Source organism: Neolamprologus multifasciatus, chromosome 5 (assembly GCF_963576455.1).
Source record: "Neolamprologus multifasciatus chromosome 5, fNeoMul1.2, whole genome shotgun sequence".
Taxonomy (NCBI): domain Eukaryota; kingdom Metazoa; phylum Chordata; class Actinopteri; order Cichliformes; family Cichlidae; genus Neolamprologus; species Neolamprologus multifasciatus.
In genome coordinates, this window is record NC_140443.1 from 29,930,587 (window position 1) to 29,949,715 (window position 19,129).

The 19,129-nt window shown below is 42.4% G+C and overlaps 2 protein-coding genes across 7 annotated transcripts in view; both read left to right on the plus strand.

Annotated features, from left to right (window-relative positions):
- Positions 1-941: 941 nt before the first annotated feature.
- On the plus strand, positions 942-12,064 carry phf20a (PHD finger protein 20, a). Of its 5 annotated transcripts, none has more exons than XM_085161288.1 (17): positions 942-1,097; positions 3,113-3,219; positions 3,829-4,000; positions 4,276-4,360; positions 4,664-4,740; positions 4,852-5,440; positions 5,555-5,605; positions 5,712-5,981; positions 6,161-6,355; positions 6,463-6,558; positions 7,191-7,346; positions 7,729-7,910; positions 8,016-8,115; positions 9,447-9,642; positions 9,748-10,189; positions 10,464-10,644; positions 10,769-12,064. In XM_085161288.1, the coding sequence occupies exons 2-17, from the start codon at positions 3,137-3,139 to the stop codon at positions 10,909-10,911; spliced, it is 3,018 nt and encodes a 1,005-aa protein (XP_085017414.1). In that variant the 5' UTR covers positions 942-1,097; positions 3,113-3,136; the 3' UTR covers positions 10,912-12,064. The 5 variants fall into 5 exon arrangements, with proteins under 5 accessions (XP_085017414.1, XP_085017413.1, XP_085017416.1 ...); XM_085161287.1 differs by lacking the exon at positions 942-1,097 and adding an exon at positions 1,104-1,653; XM_085161289.1 differs by lacking the exon at positions 942-1,097 and adding an exon at positions 1,674-2,209.
- A 546-nt stretch (positions 12,065-12,610) lies between these two features.
- ndrg3a (ndrg family member 3a) overlaps positions 12,611-19,129 on the plus strand; it is a 33,844-nt gene continuing 27,325 nt past the window's right edge. Inside the window, exon 1 of one of the 2 annotated variants that reach the window (XM_085161301.1) lies at positions 12,611-12,773. The gene's annotated coding sequence lies outside the window, so the exon portion shown is untranslated. The remainder of the gene's footprint in view (positions 12,774-19,129) is intronic. The other variant, XM_085161302.1, reaches the window with a different exon arrangement.

Consider the following 19,129-nt stretch of genomic DNA (forward strand, 5'->3'; position numbering starts at 1 on the left):
ATAAAAAATGTTGAGCGTTTTTTTATTTGATTTAAGGGATTAAACAATTTTTAACTACTATAGTATACATTGATAGATCAGTTCAATGTAATTATATTGTTGCAATTTAAAATGTTAATGGATCTAACTCTCAAAAGCAGAAGTAATACGCCTTGACGTTTCGCAATCAGCCAGTGTGTCTTGCAGTGTGTTACACAATCACACCCAGAGAATGAGAATCCATTTTTCCTGTTTGTCCTTAGACTCACAAGGGAAAGAGTTAACAATTAGATATACCGGATTCCCTCCCCCCCGACACACACATACATACACAAACACACACTTCTCCACCCTTGTCATTGCCTTCACTGTACATGTCATTTTTATGTTCATCACTACACAAACTTCACTCTGCTTCATCGGTCATTCTGGTGCAAAGCTGCCAGAGCAGCATAAACATTAAAGCAAGATAATAGGAGCTCTGGGCTTTGCCTTTGGAACTCGAACAAGTAAAAGAAAAGAGATCCAGGCGAACATACACCGGGAGATACTCGTGTCCCCTGGGCATAGTCAGGGACTGAAAGCATCACTATTCTAAGATCAAAACAGCAACTTATTTAGGAAACATTAAACACAATTTAACATTATACAAGGAACAGCTGTACTAAAAAGCCATTGAAATTCAGATTTTTTGTGCTTGTATTTATGCCTGTGCCTGTATTTAGACTTTATTACGGATTTATACCGTATGTGACTTACATTTCTGATTTCATTTACTGTTTGTACATTTTTGTACATATTCATAGTTATTACAGTTTATAATAGATAAAGTTTGGCAAATTGCAGGTTATTAAATATTTAATGAATATTTATCTATACATACGCAATGAAACAGACTGTATGAGATGAAACGTCCTATTGATATTCACGAGGGATTTGGTCCGTTTAATGCGCATGCGCATCGCAGAAGCACACTGCCCGCGCCGGTGGCGAATGCAACGGGGAGAAATTTAACTGCGTGGTCTTGAGCTGACAGGCGGAGCCGGCGGTTCCTGTGCTTTTAAGCAGTTACACAGCAGATTGTACATCGAACCGGACAAATAGTGACTGGTAAACAGGTAAGAAGCTTGAATATCCACACTTTGCATTCGACAGATTTAAATTCCCAGTAATATCGTTACCGAGGCCCGGTTGGTGGGTGCATCAACAGCGGTATGGTGCCGCATGTCGGCTTTTTGAGTTCAAAACAAACGTGACGAAGTAGGTAATAAAATGTTATACGAGTACATATCGGTTTTGTATTTGTTATATAGCAGGTGTGCTTTCATGTCCTACGGTCTTTGTTACTCTGTGCTTTGAAATGTCTGTGGCTGTTTAGTTGGAGAAGTTTATACTCGGCATTTCCACGCCGCGCGCACACACAGCCAGAAAAGTATGAAAAAGTAGGCCTTCTGCGAGGCCGCGAACGGCTCTGTGAACGACAGCTGCTCGCCCAATCAAATGTAAGCGTCCCGCCTCCACAGCGCTTGTTCGACGAGTGCTATTTGTCAAAGGGTCTGACGTAGGTGTCAGTTACTTTCGCGCTCCGCCCTCCGGTTATAAAACACTGGACAATAACGCGTCTATAGTGGTAGAAGTGGTCAACAAAAGGAAATCTGGGAAATGTCGAGTCCTGTTAGTGTTTTTTCTCTTCAGCTTTCCCTCTTTTATTAAATTCGATAGAAAATATCGGTTGAACGCTGTTAAATGTATTGGGTGGGCCGGTGGTAAAATACTATATGGGGTTTCGTTTTCCTCCGCATATTACAATGCGAAATGTGCTACTCCACACATAGTCTTAGCGGATAATTTTGAGATTAAAGTAATTTTTATCACCTGTTTCATGTGCCCTGATTGTGGCATCTTACGTCTCTTGTGCATCTTCTGTGTCCGTGTCGCTGCCGTCTGTGTAGCTCTCTGCACGCCAATAAACACCCGGTTTGATCTTAAATCCAGTATTTTTGCCGAGCAGACTATTGCTCGCCTCTTAATGTAGCGGGAATACCCTACGTGCAACCATAATGGTCTTTACCATTGTCTCCCATTGTGTCTATACGTGAAATCGACTGACCAAAAAAACACGTGGGCAGGGTAGTGTGAAGATATCCGGTTTGTAGGTTGCGCTGAAATCCGGAGTTACTCCCGACAGTCTCCGCTATGGTGAACCGATTAGGCTCCGTCGTGGACAAAAGTAAGACGCTGTGGTGCATGGTGTGAATTTTTAGTTGTTTAAATAAAAGGCGCCGGCATGTCAGTCTGTCCTGTGTACGTACGCATGACAAAAGAAGCGATGTTATCGGGAGGATTTCGGTCTATTCCTCTGATCGACTCCAACGACATTCATTATTTTTTATTTGTATTTTTGTTATAGATGAAATAGCGATCATCAGTGTTATTCTTTATCTGACAACGGCAGTTTAAGCAGAATGTGCTGTTAAATCAATCCCGTGTTAGCTCGGTGCAGAAATGTCTTCCTGCTGTAGTGGTGAATGCCTACAGTGAGCACATTATCTTTGTCATTCTTAAACCGTCTTTCGATGTGTGGTTGATAAGGATACACTGAAATCGCACTGTGATAAATTTGATTAAAACCGCTTAGGAGCCTGTGCGAGGACATTTGATTATTTTTATTTTTTAAAGACTCTTATTCTTTGAGGTAGTGTTTGCTGAACATCTGGTACTGGCTACATATTCACCACCATTTGAGGGGCATGGCTCACCTTAATATATCAGTATTTAATCTCTGCACACTGTGCCACACCATGTAACAACATTTGTAATCTGTAGCTTGTATAAGCCTACAGTGGTAGTATTTTTCCCTTGCTGGCCAGGGTTATTGTTCTGCTGGCACGAAGGGGGTGTCTTAGATTGGTATTCAGGTTTAAAGAGTCACTTGGTGAAATATTTAGGAAAGACCTCAGGCACACACAGAGTTGACTGCATTATTATCTGTAAAGACCTTGACGGTCGTGTGTGTGCACATGTGTATTGTGTCCCTTGTTCGGCACAATTTATATCTCATAGTTGCAAAACAGAGGTCATATGAGTGCAGATTCTTTTAATGGTTAATATGTGTGTGTGTGTGCGCATACAGGAAGGGTGCCTTGATGTGGGCAGTATGAGTAAGACGCCCCCTAACAGAAGAGGGATAACATTTGAGGTGGGAGCTCAGCTTGAGGCTAGAGACAGCCTCAAAAACTGGTGAGTCATGGCCTCACTCATTCCTCTCTCATCCATTTTACTGTTCACTTCCCTCTCACACCTAAGTTTCCATTCCTTGTTTATTTTCGGGCCTGTATTACAGTATCCGTAGTGTTTTAAAAATCTTGATGAGTGTCCTCAAGGTGTCCCTTAAGCTGTGAAAATCATGTAAAAACATGCTAAATTCTATTTAAAGGAATGATCCTTGTAAATGTGTGATAAGACTACATCATTAGAATACTGCCATTGCAAAGCTAAGTGGGAGCAGCCTTTTAAAATATGAATTGTCTTTTATAATAGACCTGCACTCCTTCTGACACAGTTATGTATAAATGCAGTTGATATTGTATACAACGGTTTAGTACTAAAGGTATAATTTAAAAAGGAAAACTAACTCCACTGCAGTAATGTGTAAATGCCCAGCACACCATCCACTAAGTACAGCTGTGCCATGGTTCATTGTTTTTTATGTGTTTTCATTTTTAAGCTTGATTTCATTTCTAAAGCCACCCTCATTATATGTTTGAGATAAATGATAAGTGCTTAAATCACTAGACTTGCCATTCATTCAGCCTTTCTATAAACTAGCCATTGAACTTCTTCCTGTAGGTATGCTGCCAACATTGAGAAGATTGACTATGACGATGAAAAAGTGTTGATCCATTACCGGCAGTGGAGCCACCGTTACGACGAATGGTTTGACTGGACAAGTCCCTACCTGAGACCTGTAGAGAGAATTCAGCTGAGGCGGCAGGGCCTGAATGACGATGCTCCAGTACCTGTAAGCTAACAGTCATGCTTGCTTTGAAATGTGTAGAGTAGAGACATTCTGCCTTGTCTTCTTTACCCTTTGTTGCATAGTGCATTACTGCATTGAACTGGTCTTAGCGAAATGCAATTCTTGGGTTTTTGTATTTGCATAAGTTCAATGGCACTGTTGCTTTTACTTACAAGTAAAAGTGTCATTTTTAATAAAACTATAGGAAGCCTTTAACACCTCCACCTCCAATGCAATCTTTGAAATGGTGCCAACAGTGTCAAATCTTTTCCCTCCAGGCCTTTCATGTGAATGACAAAGTGTTGGCCAGCTGGTCTGACTGCCGTTTCTATCCTGCTAAGGTCATTTCGATTAATAAAGATGGTGAGTATCACATTAAGTTAATGGGCTTAAATGAGTTTCAATCATGGATTTGTTACTAGTTTTTAAAGTTTTGCATTTTCATTGCGAAGTAGTGTTATATGGAGTATAGTCTGAGATCTTGTACGTTTTGTTTTTGGTTTCAATATGAAATCTGTGATGTCGTCTAAGTACTTTCTCTTTTGTCTGGGATGCAAAAAAACATCCAAAATGCTAGATTTATCTGTTTTCTGCATAGAGCGATTGCCTCACACACATCACATTTAAAGTGATCAAATAGTTGTATGTTTTCTTCATTCTTTTCAGCATCCTACACTGTAAGGTTTTATGATGGTGTCATCCAGACAGTGAAAGGAATACATGTGAAGCCTTTTACCAGACAGGTACCAACATGTTTTGTTTTTTTTTCTTACAAATGATACTATATACTGTCGTGGATTTGACTACAGTTTTTAGATCTTTGTTTCTAAGCTATTTCTTTGCCCTGCTCACAGAGAGGTGGAGGGAAGTCTCGGTCCTCTGAAAGGAACATGGTTAGGAGGGCCCCAAACCGCAGAGACAGAAGGTCTCAGGAGAACGGGGGACCCAAGAACAAGCGAGCCAGACGCAGCACTTCAGACCAGGAGGAAGACAGCAACAGTGAGGATGAGGAGCATGAACAGGGAATGGTAAATGATAAAAACAAGAAAACAAATGGTGAGCTAGAGGCTGTGCCCACTGTCAAAAAAGAAGAGGAAATCCCTGAGAAAGCAGACCAGATCAAGCCCAGGGATGTCGAAAAAGGGACAGGATTCAGTAATGGCGTGAGAGTCGAGGAAGACGAGAAGGAAGGTGGCGAAACGTGTCGCATCAATGGAGAGGTGAAAAAGGAAGAGGTGGAAATGGAACAGACTGGAGCAAAGCCATATACAGAGTCACTCAAGCCATACACAGAGTTGCCCACTCAGATGTCATCGCAAACAGAGCAGGTGTCTGTCACTATGACAACCACAGAATCCAGTGGCGACGTGGAGCAGAAACCAAATGTCCAATCAGAAAGTGTTCAGGCTGCGGTGGATGTGCCGCCTCCTCAGCCTGTGAAACGTAAGTGTTAATGCACTAAATGAAGTCATTTAGCAGAAATGCCATTGGCTCTCTAGTGTTTTGGAAAGCATGTGAGCGCACTTTGAAGAGTTCCTTTCATTTATCTTTTAACAGCGGTAAGGAAGCAGGGTTTCCACAACCCCAACAGATTCAGCAGAGAACCATGTGAGTACATTTTAACATTTTTGAGTCAAGCAGTGCAATTTCTCACACTCTTTAAAAAACAAGAAGAGCTTTATTTACACCTTGCACTTCTGTTGTTCTGTTTCAGTGTATCGAGTTATCAAAAACCAACCTCCTCCTGTCCTGTCCATCAATCTTGATCACAACCCGTTCAAGTGCAGCGCTCCTGGCTGCACAAAATCATTCCGCAAAGCCAAGCTGCTGCATTACCACATGAAATATTACCATGGCGAGGAACAGCCCCCAGAGGCAGACCGCAGCCCCACAAGGAGCGTCCAGACTAGGGCCTCTGAGAAACAGTCTAGTGCCACTGGTTTGGATGGCACAAAGAGAAGGCGCACCATTTCTGCATCCATGCGTAAGTTATTCTCCAGTTTGTCATTTGTTCCAGATAAAGTGACAGAGGAAGAGTTTTTAATAAATAAACTGGGTCAATGCGTCGCTTTTTCAATAGTAGAATCTGAAATGCGCTTTGAGACCAGCATTGCTTTGAGATCAGGCACTTTGGCTCATAAATTCCTTGTGATTTTTCCTCAGAGTCTGTTGGAGTGGCCACGGCTCCGCGTGGAGAGCTGAAGGCTGCTGGCAGACGCACGTCAGCACCGCCTGCAGTCAACACTCAAGGCCATCAGCAGAGGGCACTGCTGAGGGAGAAAAGCAAAGAGAACCAGCTGGACAGGAATGGCTGTCAGCTGCAGGACAAAGACTCAGACAGGAGTTGCTTCGATATTGGTCAGTATGATGCAATGAAAATGTGCTCAGAACAATTCAGCTTGTATGAGTACCAACCTGTTAGCAGTGTTTGCTGTACTCTCATGCAGCTGAACTCTTGCCCCTAGGTTCAGTAAAAGATAAACTGAAAGAGAAGCCTAAACAGAAGGACTTCCTCCGCATTAAACTCAAGAAAAAGAAGAAGAAAAAGAAGGCCAAGTCTGGTAAGAAGCAGGTGCTTGGCATAAGGCTGCATCACATATCTGCTGCTCTGCATGCGCACTCACTGTGACATTGTGGGAATGGCTAGCCTGCAAAGCATTAAGTGCTCCATTCAGTCCTCTTGGTGTGGTGGTTGAGTCTGTGTGTGTGGGAGAAGCGTGATATTTGTCGTCTGCCTCTGTCCCTCCATAATGTCAGTCAAAAAACTCCAACATGTTGTCTCTTAAATCTATTGGTCAGCTTGATTTATTTTATTTTATTTTTTTAGATTGTTTTTAAAGTTCTTTTAGCTGGCAATACAGATGGAAAAAGCCAGATTTGATTGTGGCACTGATAATGACTGATCCGACATACAAGTCCTGCACTAGTGTTAATTCTGGGTAGCATTCACAGTGGTGTGTTTGGCATGCACACAGATGTATAGGCGGCGTTCCACTGACTAGTTATTTGACACTGTTCAGTCCTGAAACATGGGCTGCATGTTTGCCCCCCGATTGTTCTTGAGTAATGTCATTTGTCCATAATGTATGTTTGTGCCACATTTTCTCACTTCCTGATGGGCACTTGTTTTTAGCATTATTAAAGCTGACATTTTTGTTCAACATGTGCTTCCCCCCCTTCCCTGTATTAACAGACTGCACAGGTAGTGAGGAGAATATTGGCATCTCAGTATTGGGTCTTCAGTCCAAATTGAATTTGCCACTCAAAACTCCCCCCTCACACAATCACAAGCCCGAGGCCTACCCCAGCAGGCCTGGATACAGCTACTCAGAGCAGATACATGTGGATGGTGGGTATTTCTGATAGTGTGCGTGTATTGAATATGTGTGGCTGTAGATGGTTTCCTCTCCCTACATTCTTCTGTTCCTTTCGGATTTAATCCATCATGCTGCAGATTTTGTTTAGCTTGACTCATCTTTGTACATTTGTTACTCATGCATGCAACAAGTCAATATAGTTGCCACATTTTGAACCCATGGTTGATTGAATCCTTTGCTGTTGTTCGCTGCCACTGCTTGCTTCATCATTTAAGCTACAAATACTAAAAAACAACAGTGATTTAAGCTGAAGTTTTATTTAGACTTAACAGAATCACCCACAAACAAATTAAATCTTAAGGTTGTGTCGTTCACTTGAAAACCCAACCGTTCGTTTTGTCCCTGTTACTGTAGACGAAGATAGTATCAGTGACTGGTCCACTGATAGCTGTGGGTGGAGTGAAGATGACTTTGATGTGGATTTGGACGTCACTACACCACCTCTGAGTGTGGACTCTGGTGCCTTAGACACCAGTGACCAAGAGATAGTGAGATGCATCTGTGAGGTGGAAGAAGAGAATGACTTCATGATTCAGGTGAGCTTTTTGTTTTGTTTTTTTAATTTTAAATCTGGCTTTATTATTCATTGCTTTTGAATCTAAGACTTTCACAATTGTTAAATACGTTTGTCTTGTTGTTAGTGTGAAGATTGTTTGTGCTGGCAGCATGGCACCTGTATGGGATTGTTGGAAGAAAATGTTCCAGACCGTTACACTTGCTACATCTGCCGAGACCCACCAGGTAAGGGGAAAAAATTTATTTATTTATTTATTTTTTAAAAGCAGACCTAGGATTATACTTTCCAGTGAGCACGAGGGACTGTGCAGGTGTTCGTGTGACTGCGCACAATTGTCAGCACAGAATTTACATTAGTTTAACAACTGTGCATGTGCCCCGGGTGACAGACCTCACAGAAATATAATAAGAATGACATTAGATCTCCAGCTGCACAATAAAGTATGGTCAAAGCCTAAGACTGCATCATTTCCATCATAAAGCTTGCTCTGCTAATCTGGTAGAAATAACCATTTGCTTCTGCTGTAGTTTTTACTTCTCTCTCTCTATTTTGCACAGTTGAGGAGCGTATCAGGTCACATTTCACTGCATGTTATACTTGTATAACTATGTACGTGACAAATAAAAAGATCTTGAATCTTGAAAAAGTGTAACCGGCCATCTAGTGGACAATAAGAAAATGACAATGTCCAAGGAACATTGGACAATACGAAAAATTTTATTTTTAAAGTTGTTCCAAGTTCTAACATTGTGTCCCTGTGGCTGTTGTTGGATGCTAAATCGTTTAGCCAATAATCAGTAATCATTTTTATGTCATATGATTCATTTTTGTTACCCTAATTCTCATCCTCTTCCTCCTCCTTCTCCTGGTTTGAAGATGCTATCATTTCACTGTGATTCTAAATGCTTACTGGACTGCACATGATATCATTGTGCAACTTTAAATTGAGATTAGAATGTTTAGTCCTAATAACCATAGTCATGACTTTTGACATACAATGTTGGCATTTTAAAAGGAATTCTGCATCATATTATTACTTTGTTTTTTTTTTTTTAAGACAGAAGTTTTACACTAAAGTGTGTCGCTGTATGGCACAGTACACTTTGCTTATATAGAGTCATAAGTTCCTGGTCTTCAAAACGCAGCTAAATTACAGAAACTATGAACATTGCTGGCTATTGTTTTTAGTTGGTTATTAGTGGGAACTAAACAATGTAGTCTTTTGGGGTGTTTGACTGTGTCCACGGTACAGAGCTGCATGACTGTACAGTCCTGACTTAAACTAAAAAGAAAATGCGTGAAGAGTGTGTTAACATTGCCATGGTGGAGGAGTAAATGATGGAAGCTGCTAAGCTAAGACCTTTAGCACACATCTGTTTAGTTGACTTGGTTTGCTTACGTTTGTGTGGTCTGTTCTTCAATCTGCCATTTATTCCCAACCAACTAGAAAAGGAGTCAGACACAGTTTAGCTTGTACAGAGAATATCGGTGGCCTAACAGTCAAAGCATATTTTTGCCGTTACAAACAGTTAATATTTAATCGTCTCAATTTCAGGTCAGAGGCAGAGTCTACGTTACTGGTATGATCGAGAGTGGTTGACCAATGGTCACATGTATGGACTGTCGTTCCTGGAAGAAAACTACTCTCACCAAAATGCCAAGAAGATCACCACCACCCACCAGCTGCTGGGAGATGTGCACCATGTAGTGGAGATCCTCAATGGTCTTCAGCTTAAGATGAGCGTCTTACAGTGAGTACAGTTGTTCCCAAGACAGGATATTTCTGACCAATGCACTTCAGCTATTATTAATAATTAATCAATCGCACATTGGATTTTTGTTCCCTGTACTTTCAGGAACAACTCTCACCCTGACCTGCAGCTATGGCGACAGCCCTGGAAGCATTTGGAGAGGTCAAGGATTGGTTCAGATTCGTGCCGGAGCAGCAATGCAATTCCATCTCCTGTGACTCCTGATGAGGACATGAACCGAGGAGAGATCTTAATGTCCAACGCTCTGGAGAAGCTTAGCCGGGCTGCTACAGCTGCCACCGCCTCTTCGTCCTGCTCCTCTTCCCCCTTTCCTTCCTTCCAAGACTCTTACATTACCAGTGAACACTGCTACCAGAAACCACGGGCATATTATCCAGCAGTGGAGCAGCGGCTGGTGGTGGAGACCCGACAGGGCTCTGAGCTGGAGGACAGCATGAGGAGCACAGAGGAGCTGTTGGAAAGGGAGCAACGCTACGGAAGCCTGCTTGAGACAGACAAGCCCAAATCAACAGGCATCAGCAACAAGGTGGGGTTTTGTTGTGTAATTAAACTGAGAAAAGCTGCTCTTCTGAGGGGGATAAAAATATACTTTAGTCAGCATTTCTCAGAATAACTCACCTCATGTGAGCATTAGATCTTAACTGCACAGGTCCCTTTTGGTTTATTATATAATTGAAAATGACTCCATCATAAACTTTGTTTTTCTTCAAAGTGAATACATTTACAAATAAGTCCTTGTACAACTCTCATGTGGATTGTAAGTAAATCCTCCCATTTTTTTTTCCCTTAAAAATGTTCAGGCTTCATTGGGTGGCTCATGGTCACAGACTGAGAACAGGGACGAGGGTGTCAAGGACTCCGGAGAAGCTTCAGATAACAGCAGGCAGCATCAGCAGTGGCGGATCAACCTGCTGGATCACATAGATGCCGTCCAGGACGAGGTCTCTCACAGGATGGACTTCATTGAGAGGGAGCTAGATGGTAAGCCCTTTGACTTTAATAGCTTCTGTCCAACTAGGTCATTTAACTCACCAAACTGTTTAAAAATATGACTGATAAAATTTCACAAAGGTTCTCTGAAACAAACTCTACTTCTTGTCATCAGTGCTGGAGAGCTGGCTGGACTACACCGGGGAACTGGAGCCTCCTGAACCTCTGGCTCGTCTGCCTCAGCTCAAACACCGCATGAAACGGTTGCTGACACAGCTAAGCAAGGTGCAGCAGATCGCCCTGTACAGCTCCACATGAGGGCGTCAGAGAAGAGCAGCAGGTTCAGACGCCACACAGCCTGCAGAAGAGATGCAGTGGCTGAAGCTCACTGGTCACAGGCTGCAAAGATGACAGTATTCATGCAGGTCCAAGACTTTGTTGGTTCAGCACATTTGCTCTGATCTGACCTCTGCTGCTGTTTCTCCTTTTTTAAAAGGGTCCGTGTGGTGGAATCCAATGCCGTGCTCAGCTTGTGTCATATATGAATATTTATATGAACATGTATGAAAAGTGAGCATCTTAAATCAGGATAAAACACAAGAAGTAACCTCGTAAATGCAGGAGAAAATCCTTTAGGACCAGACTACACTTCTGTGGTTTCCATGCAACTCTAAACCTTATGAATGCCTTTTGTCTGAGCTACTGCTTGAGGTTGTCCCGTCTCTCCCAGTACGCAGTGCTTTACATGCAGAAGAAGCTTTATAAGCAAATTGCAGTTCCTGAACCTACACTCTTTGCAGCAGATTTCTGAACACATTTTCATTATGTTTTTTTTAAAAAATGGTTTAGTTTTGCATAACCTTGTCTCCCAGAGTTCAGTTGTGGTCATCTATCATGCCATAATGTGTCAAATTCTTTTGGTAAATGTGGACAGATAGAAACTTGAAGACATCTAGTATGTAATGATGCTGTATAAGCGGTCCCTACAAAAAATCTATTTTTTTGACCTCCTCTGGGGTTTGTTTTCCACTACACTGTGAAGTTATTTTTGTTGGGTATCAAAGGCATCTTATTTTAGCTTTACTGGCAAAAGGAAAAGTTTTGTCTAAAAGCTGTCTGCTTGTCCGTTCACCCATTTTATCAGTTTGCGTTCCTACTTTAAATTACTCCTTGAATTGTCGTTGCTATAGCACTTGACCTATGATTCACTGAAAATTGTAATGTGGACTTGTCTCTTCTTAACCTATCATCTTGTGTCAGTGACATATTACTCAGAAAACCTGTAAATGTGTTCTTTTTCCTGTATTCTGTTTATTTACAGTAAATTGTTTGTTTGTAAATATGTCATTCTTTAATGAGCATATTGTATGCTACTGTACTGTGTGTCTGGTTTAGAAGCAGGGGAAATGTCCAGAACAATGCAAATAGATTTCCTGGTACATAAATAAAATATCCTTGATATTAATCGCGATGAACATGTTCTGTATGTTTTCTCATAAAAACAGAGTAGTCCTCTTCTGTCTGTGTTGACTACCAGTGAAGTCGATGGTTGGATCATTCATATTTTGATGTTGATGATTGATGTGACGGTTTTTGGTTTTTTTTATGGCATAGCCGATTTGAGCGGTTATATAATCGGCTTGAAAATAGAAACTGGATGGGAATTGTAATCGTGTAATCTCTCAAAATGTCAGCCGCTATCGTGAATGAAGGAATGAGCAGGAAAATTATATATTAAGCCTCAATGCTCATCTGTTGATCAGAGACTTATAAACAGCGGTCGTTTAAAAATTAATCGTCGATAAATTCAGCAGCCCAGCGAATCTAATGAAGTTGGGAACTGTAAAGTCATCACAAACACTGGCTTTGATCGTCTCTGTACATTTTGTTTCTCCCTTGGGAGCAGAGTGTCGTCTCCGTGATTTCGGAGCTGAGTGAGACCTCCCGTTCTCACCCCCCACTTTGTGGGTGGTACCGCCTCTTTCCCATTGGCTCCTCCGCCGTGTCTCCGCCGCAGCGTGTAGTTCCGCCCAGAATTACTAGTTGAGGCAGAGGAAACGCTGGGCAGCCACGAGCGTTGTTCGCTGTATACTTAGAAATACAATTCACCGACGGTATTCAACAGCACTCCCAGCGAAGAATTGACAGTAAACCACCGGATACTTATTTCAACCGTCGAGGTGAGTTTTCATAACCGTTTACTACTTACAGATGTGCCCGATGCCACAGGAGATTACCTCAGCTCGCTGGATTTCTCAACCTGTTCGTGCTGCTGTCTGTACTGTCCAGGCGTTTGTTACATCGATGATGGTAGCAGTTAGAGGATCATTAGAGGACTAGTTAAAACCACATGTTAAACACCAGTGGCTCACAGGGAGCGAGCGGTCCAGTCATGAAAAAACCCAAAAACCAACAAATAAATAAATAAACTGCAGCTGAATTGAATTGAGTTCGTAGCCGCTTCTCTCAACTGTGATGCGACATAACGCCTGTGTTAACGGCTTAGCTTGTTTCCCTTCATTTGTCAGTGCAGTTATTGTGTCCTGTGATCTGGGATTGTTTTTTTCACTGTTAACATTTGTGCTTGCTAAGTGTTAACCCATGTTTTAGCTAGTTAGAATACAACTAGGCCTGTCACGACGCCTCATAACGGACTGTGACAACTAAAGAAATGTTAGCCGAATAGCTTTGAGCTAAATAGATGTAGTGCACAGAACCTGTTAGTACTTTTTACCTGTTAATAAAAAGAAAACAAAAACAAGAACTTTTATTATAAACACGCCAAAAATACAAGTTGTGCCTTTTATTTAACTCCCCCCCCCTCCCCATCCAATTACTGGAATAGTAATATGATTTCTATCTGCATGGATTTAATTTTATTTTGAGTTATAACAGGAAACATTTGTCTCCAAAGATCCAAAGCCGGGTGTTGAATGTCTGGCCTCCCACCTCTCGCAGTGTGAGGGGACGTGTTGCCCTCAGCTTTGCACGCTCCCCCACAAATTGTCCCAGTCTATCCTCGACAGACCCGTCATTACCATGCAGATCAGTCTCAACGAGATAGAAGCCCCCCCCCCCAAAAAAAATAATTAGACATAACGTGACTGATGACATTGTCACTGGTACACAGGCGAAGGTCACACAGGTGAGAAGTGTAAGGGAGTGGGCATCAGGTGTTTCTCATTACTAAGAATATCAGAGCCTGTATTTAAATACCACCACATATCCCACTCTTTCAGAGTAAATCTGCCATTAGGTTATTGAAACCGTTTCATTTATGGGAGATTTAAACACTACAGAAAAGGACAAGAAGGTCACTGTGACCTTTGTGTTTCTTCCTGTGTGCTAAATGTGTAAGAAAGCCTGTGTAGCATATGTAACTGTTAAAATATAAAGTTTGATGGCGTTAAATTCACAAATTTTATCTCCCACAGTGCCCCAAACAGTGCTACATGGTCAGAACAGAGCTTACGCAACTACCAGGATTTTGTTGTCAGTTGCTATATAGTTGCAGAAGACTGTTGACTGCGATTGGGAAAGCTTGTATATATAATAACAGAGCAGATAGCAGGTAGGGTGGGGTGGGGTGTTTCGCCTTATTGTTTGAAGCTCTAAGCTCGTGGTTGATTATTACACCGAATCACCTTGTGCTTAACTTATGGGAGGGTCAAAAGTTGTTGATTAATGCACGCGTTGTCCTTCACATCTTGGAATCTGAAGGACAACGTGTTCATCAGGTCTTTCTAGGCTGTAATCCTTAGAGCCCTTGCTGAAATGTTGAATAATTTATAAGCGGTTTATGTGGTTTATCGCAAGAGTTTTGCCATATTTTTTTTAATAGGTGGCGTGATTCATCTCCCATGCGCGTTCGGAAATGAAAACAAACTCACTGGAGTGAATGCAAAGGCGGCAAAACAAAACAGTTGCGGGCTTCACATGGCATTAACGCTCGTAAGCGAATGCTGAAAAATAATTTCCGTTTGTTAGTGTCAAGAGGTGAAACTTTTACGGTGCCTTTCAGCTTGGATTACACTTTCCACTTGATGTATTACAAGGATTACAGAGTACATAAAAAGTGAGAAAATGCTGCCGTTGTGCAGAAGAGGATTTCTCGCAGCATTGGCAGGGATGAATGTCAGGAAATAATGCTGGCTGCTCAGATGGAGACAGTAATTAAGCCACTGTGCTGACAGTCAGTCTTGTCTAGTATTCACTTTTCACCTTTGGATTCCCGGCCCCGCAGGGCCAAACATAACCTGTGCCAGGCACAGACGTTTACCGTGACTTCTTCTTATAATGGAAAATGCCTAAAACCTTTATTGACAATACATCCTCATCCTGTTCTGCTATTTCTCCATAGTCAGTTGCCAGTAAAAACATACAGCCAGCACATTATTATAGTTTTTTTGTTGTTTTTTTTTAAATCCCCAGCAAGGCGAGCAATGTAAACATTATCCCGTGTGTCTCTTTCTCAGTCCGGCTCTGTCCTCTGCGCTGCTGCTGTGTTTTCGTAACAGCATCTGTAATTGAAGCTGTACAAAGCCTGGAGAAAACAGATGATGGATGTAAACCTCTGCTCCGGGTTCATCTCTTAAATTTCCATCTCATCCCAGTCTACCGCTGAGTCCCTGCTCGGTTTGTTTTTATTGCGTGGATATAACGGAGGATAAGTTTCCTTATGACGAGCTGCGAAAGGCAAAACATCCAAGGCAGTTTGCGAGCTGACTTTCTTCGTGTGAGGCAATCGCGCTGTCTTCTACATAGTTTTCTCAACACTTTCTTATCTGCTGGATCCCATCCCTGCTAGAAGGAGGGCTCCATCTCCATTTTCCTTATCAACATCAGCGGCCAAATCAGCAGGTGGGAGTGAGGCGAGGAGAAGCACAGGTGGTAAGCTTGTTGATCCAAAGAGTTGGATGCAAGCCAGGTTTGACCTCTGGACTGTCCCCGTCTCTCCCCGCTTTTCATTTAGGATCACATATTGAGCACATCTGCACAGATGCCATCACGTTAACCCTCAGTTTTCTCTGTTCCTCTTGTTTGTCTGAAGGTGGTTGTTGGATTTCTGCGGAAAAGAAGCTGTATGCACTAATCCAGATTGGGGGGGGGGATATTCCAAATCCCTGTTTGTCATAGATCCATATAAGCTGGCACACATCACACAGCAGGCTCTCCGAACTTAAAAGTGTTAACAGCAGCACGTGGCTTTTAGTTATAGCGCCTCACAATAGGCTGTGAGCCGTATGAGCGGTTTCATCCTCCGTTTGCTTTATGGTCACAGGGACACCCAAGACACTTAGATGCTTTAATGTGACGAAGCATATGGGAGATGCAGCGCCCTGGTAGTTTCAGGACCCCCTCGATCCATGTTTCTGCTGGAAGCTGATAAATTCTCTCACAGATGAGACGCGGCGAGCACTGATCTAAAAACTTAGGGATCCTACTTTGAGAGGTTTGGACCCTTTAGACTCGGTGAGAGTTGTTTGTTTCACGTTTGCACGTGTACATGTATTGTTGTTTTCACATATTAGGAAGAGATGAATAGTCGACATCTTTTTATCACTCGTCTGATGTTTTCTCGCTGGACTTAAAGTCAGCGTGCTGGAGTCATAGAGTCAAAGCCAGCTGTTGAAGAATTCCTCATTGGTTGTTGTGATGAGAAGAATATGAGTTTATGCAAATGATGGTGGAAAAGGTCGCTCGATTTCAGCTGTGCCACCAGCTGAGCTGGATCTGGGAGGGGGGCGTACCTCCCCCTCCTGTGGTTGCCAAGGACACCGCCAGCCTCCACAGCGAGCATTCGCCAAGGGAAGGCGCCAGAGGAGCCACCTCTGTGTTTCTCTGGGAAATTGAATTGTCAGCGATCAGTCATTGTGACAGCCAAGCTGACCACACAGATAACTCTATTAGCAGAGGCTGTGTTCCTGTGAGGCAACAGGCCTCTTAGCACTGATTCTTACGCTGAAACATACTGAGACTTGTCCTCATTCGAAGCTTGCTGTGTTTTCACAGGCAGAGGTCTTCACTGTCTCTGGATACAAGGGCTCTCATGTCTCTGTGCTCTGTTAATGTTTTATGGAAACAGTATCTTGTGTTTCCCTCCCCTAGTTTGTTGAAGTGACGCTGACGTGCCGTGCATGCGCGTGTCTGAGAAAGTTAGGTTCCGTGCCACACAGATGGCCTCGCTGCTGCTTTCACAGGTGCCCTTCAACCAGCCTGACCGCAGTCTCCAGATCCTGCTGAGCCTCCAGCAGGACTCTGCTCTTCTGGAAACTCTGCCTCTTCACATCAACCAGCTGTGACCCCGGACACAGACACACTCGCGCACACACATACAGTTTCTGTGTTCCACTTTCTTTCTTTAGGCTTCCTGCACAACTGAGCATGGCAAAGGAAATCCCCATAGACTGAGCCGCAGCTAGCCTAGCGTAGCAGAGTGGGGCAGGTACTCTATTAGCAGCGCTGAGTGCAGGGCAGACAGGCCTGGCCATTCGGCCAATTTATAGCCAGATACCAGGAGGAGCGGAGCCAGGAGAGACTCATTCAGGCAAACTCACACCTCGATCTGAGCTATCAGAGCTAACTTATCAAGACACCGCTGTCTCGTCCTTCGTCCCTTAGCAGCGATATTTTTTTCCCCTTGTAACCCGTCATTAAGCGTCCTTTATGTGAGACCTGTATATTCTGATGTCTATTGATTCATCAATGGTGTCTGTCATGAAGCTACAGCTTAGGCCTGGGCAGTATATTGATTTTTTTAAGGTATGTTAATATGTTTTATAATGAAGTATGGGATGAGACAGCATTTGTGCTGATGTAGTTTAATGTTGTATGTAAACCCATGCTAGTAATTGCATGTCTTCTGTCACTCTATGCTGCAAAACAATTTTTCCAGAACTGTGCTCCGTCTGCATCTGCAGACTATTTCTCTCCCCAAGGTGTCCTGCACCATGAAGGAGAAAAAAACGTGTTGTCTAAAAAAATATTCCAGTTTAAAGATGATAGCTTAATGTTATAGTCAAGCTACTTCATTTATGGAAACAGAACGCTAACAAAATGCTGCAAGACTTGATTTATATTTTTTAGGGATACATTAAATTCGCCAGTGAAACGTTATATCTTTTAACATAGTTGGAAGATGTAAAATGGTCTAAGTTTCCCAACTATGCAGTGACTTCTGATATATGATTTCCCCCCATATCACCCAGCTGCAGCAACTCAGTTGTTTTCTGCAATACTGTTTTCTTATTAAGTCTGTTTATCATTGTTTGAAAGGATCGTCTGGGTCAGTGCCCTGCGGGGCTTTGTGGAGTTAAAGGAAAGATGAAGTGAATTCATATGCGTGTTTGTGACATACATTATAAATGCACAGAGAACTTTTCTAGAGGAGGGTAAAATCTGCGAAGACTCTATCACAATAAATGGTTTAATCTGTTTTTAAAAAGCGAGGAAGTCAAAGTGCGTAAGTCCATTATGTTTCATTTGTTCAATTACAAATGAAGACACGCACAGGTCGGTTGTGTTACACCTCAGCTCTGGTCCAAATTGATGTTGCTTTGGTTCAGGTCTTTTGATCCTACCAGTCTTTTTATCAATCAGTCAACTTCATGCGACGGAGTTGACTGTTGACTGATTCTTCCGATGGAAAAATGAAAGTTTCTCATTTGAAAAAGCAGCTGGTCCAATGCAGCAGCAGGGGGATTCACAATTAGCCAATCAGCTCCACAAGCCAAAGAATCAAGGAGGACTAATAGGAGCAATCATATGAACCTCATCCTCATGTAGTGCTTGTACTTTGCTATGGTCCAGTCTTAAAATCCCGGCCAGACTAGTATGATTATGAGACAGAAGTGTTATCAAGTGTTAATTAGCTTAAAACTGAAGCACAAACTCCAGGAGGCCATATTATTCATTAGGTAATATCATTAAAACGCCAACCACTTGACGAGTTAACTTCCAGTCATTATTAGAGGAAGTGCAGTTTCTGACACCTCAACGGTGGCTTCATTTTTCAGTCCCGGAGGATGCGGCTTGGTATCTTAGCATCAGTGTCGAGTTAAAGCAGTGTTAAATTATGTTGGTCTCTAGTGATTACACTTGAAAATTTGGATGTATTTACTTTACACTATGCAGTTTAATATAGTCACAGGGGTCCAGTCACACTGCCCACTAAGGCTGTCATAAAGTTGCAGCTTAGTGCAAGGACTACTACTTTATTTATAAACGAAGACCAGAATAGATGCTTGACTATATAGTACAATGTAGTGAGGAGGGTGGGGCATGGGGAGGGCTGACTCATATCCCAGCTTCCCTCTTGCAAACACCCGAATCCACAACTGCATAATGGATAAATTGAGTTTCCAGTTTGCTGGTCTGAAACATCAGAACACCAGTGGAAAATATTACTGTTGGTCTCTGGGTCTGCATTAGTGAAGTAAATTTAGGTTGAACGTTATGAAAAGTAATTTTACAAACCATAGCACTCTGTTTAGGGAGCCAGCCAGTTGTCCTCTGAGATTTTCTCTCGTCATGTGCG

Excerpts from the sequence above, each read along its gene's own strand:
- phf20a (XM_085161287.1), top strand. Across the intron at positions 5,982-6,160 it reads CACCATTTCTGCATCCATGC|AGTCTGTTGGAGTGGCCACG; the intron begins GTAAGTTATTCT and ends ATTTTTCCTCAG. Across the intron at positions 9,643-9,747 it reads CTTAAGATGAGCGTCTTACA|GAACAACTCTCACCCTGACC; the intron begins GTGAGTACAGTT and ends CTGTACTTTCAG.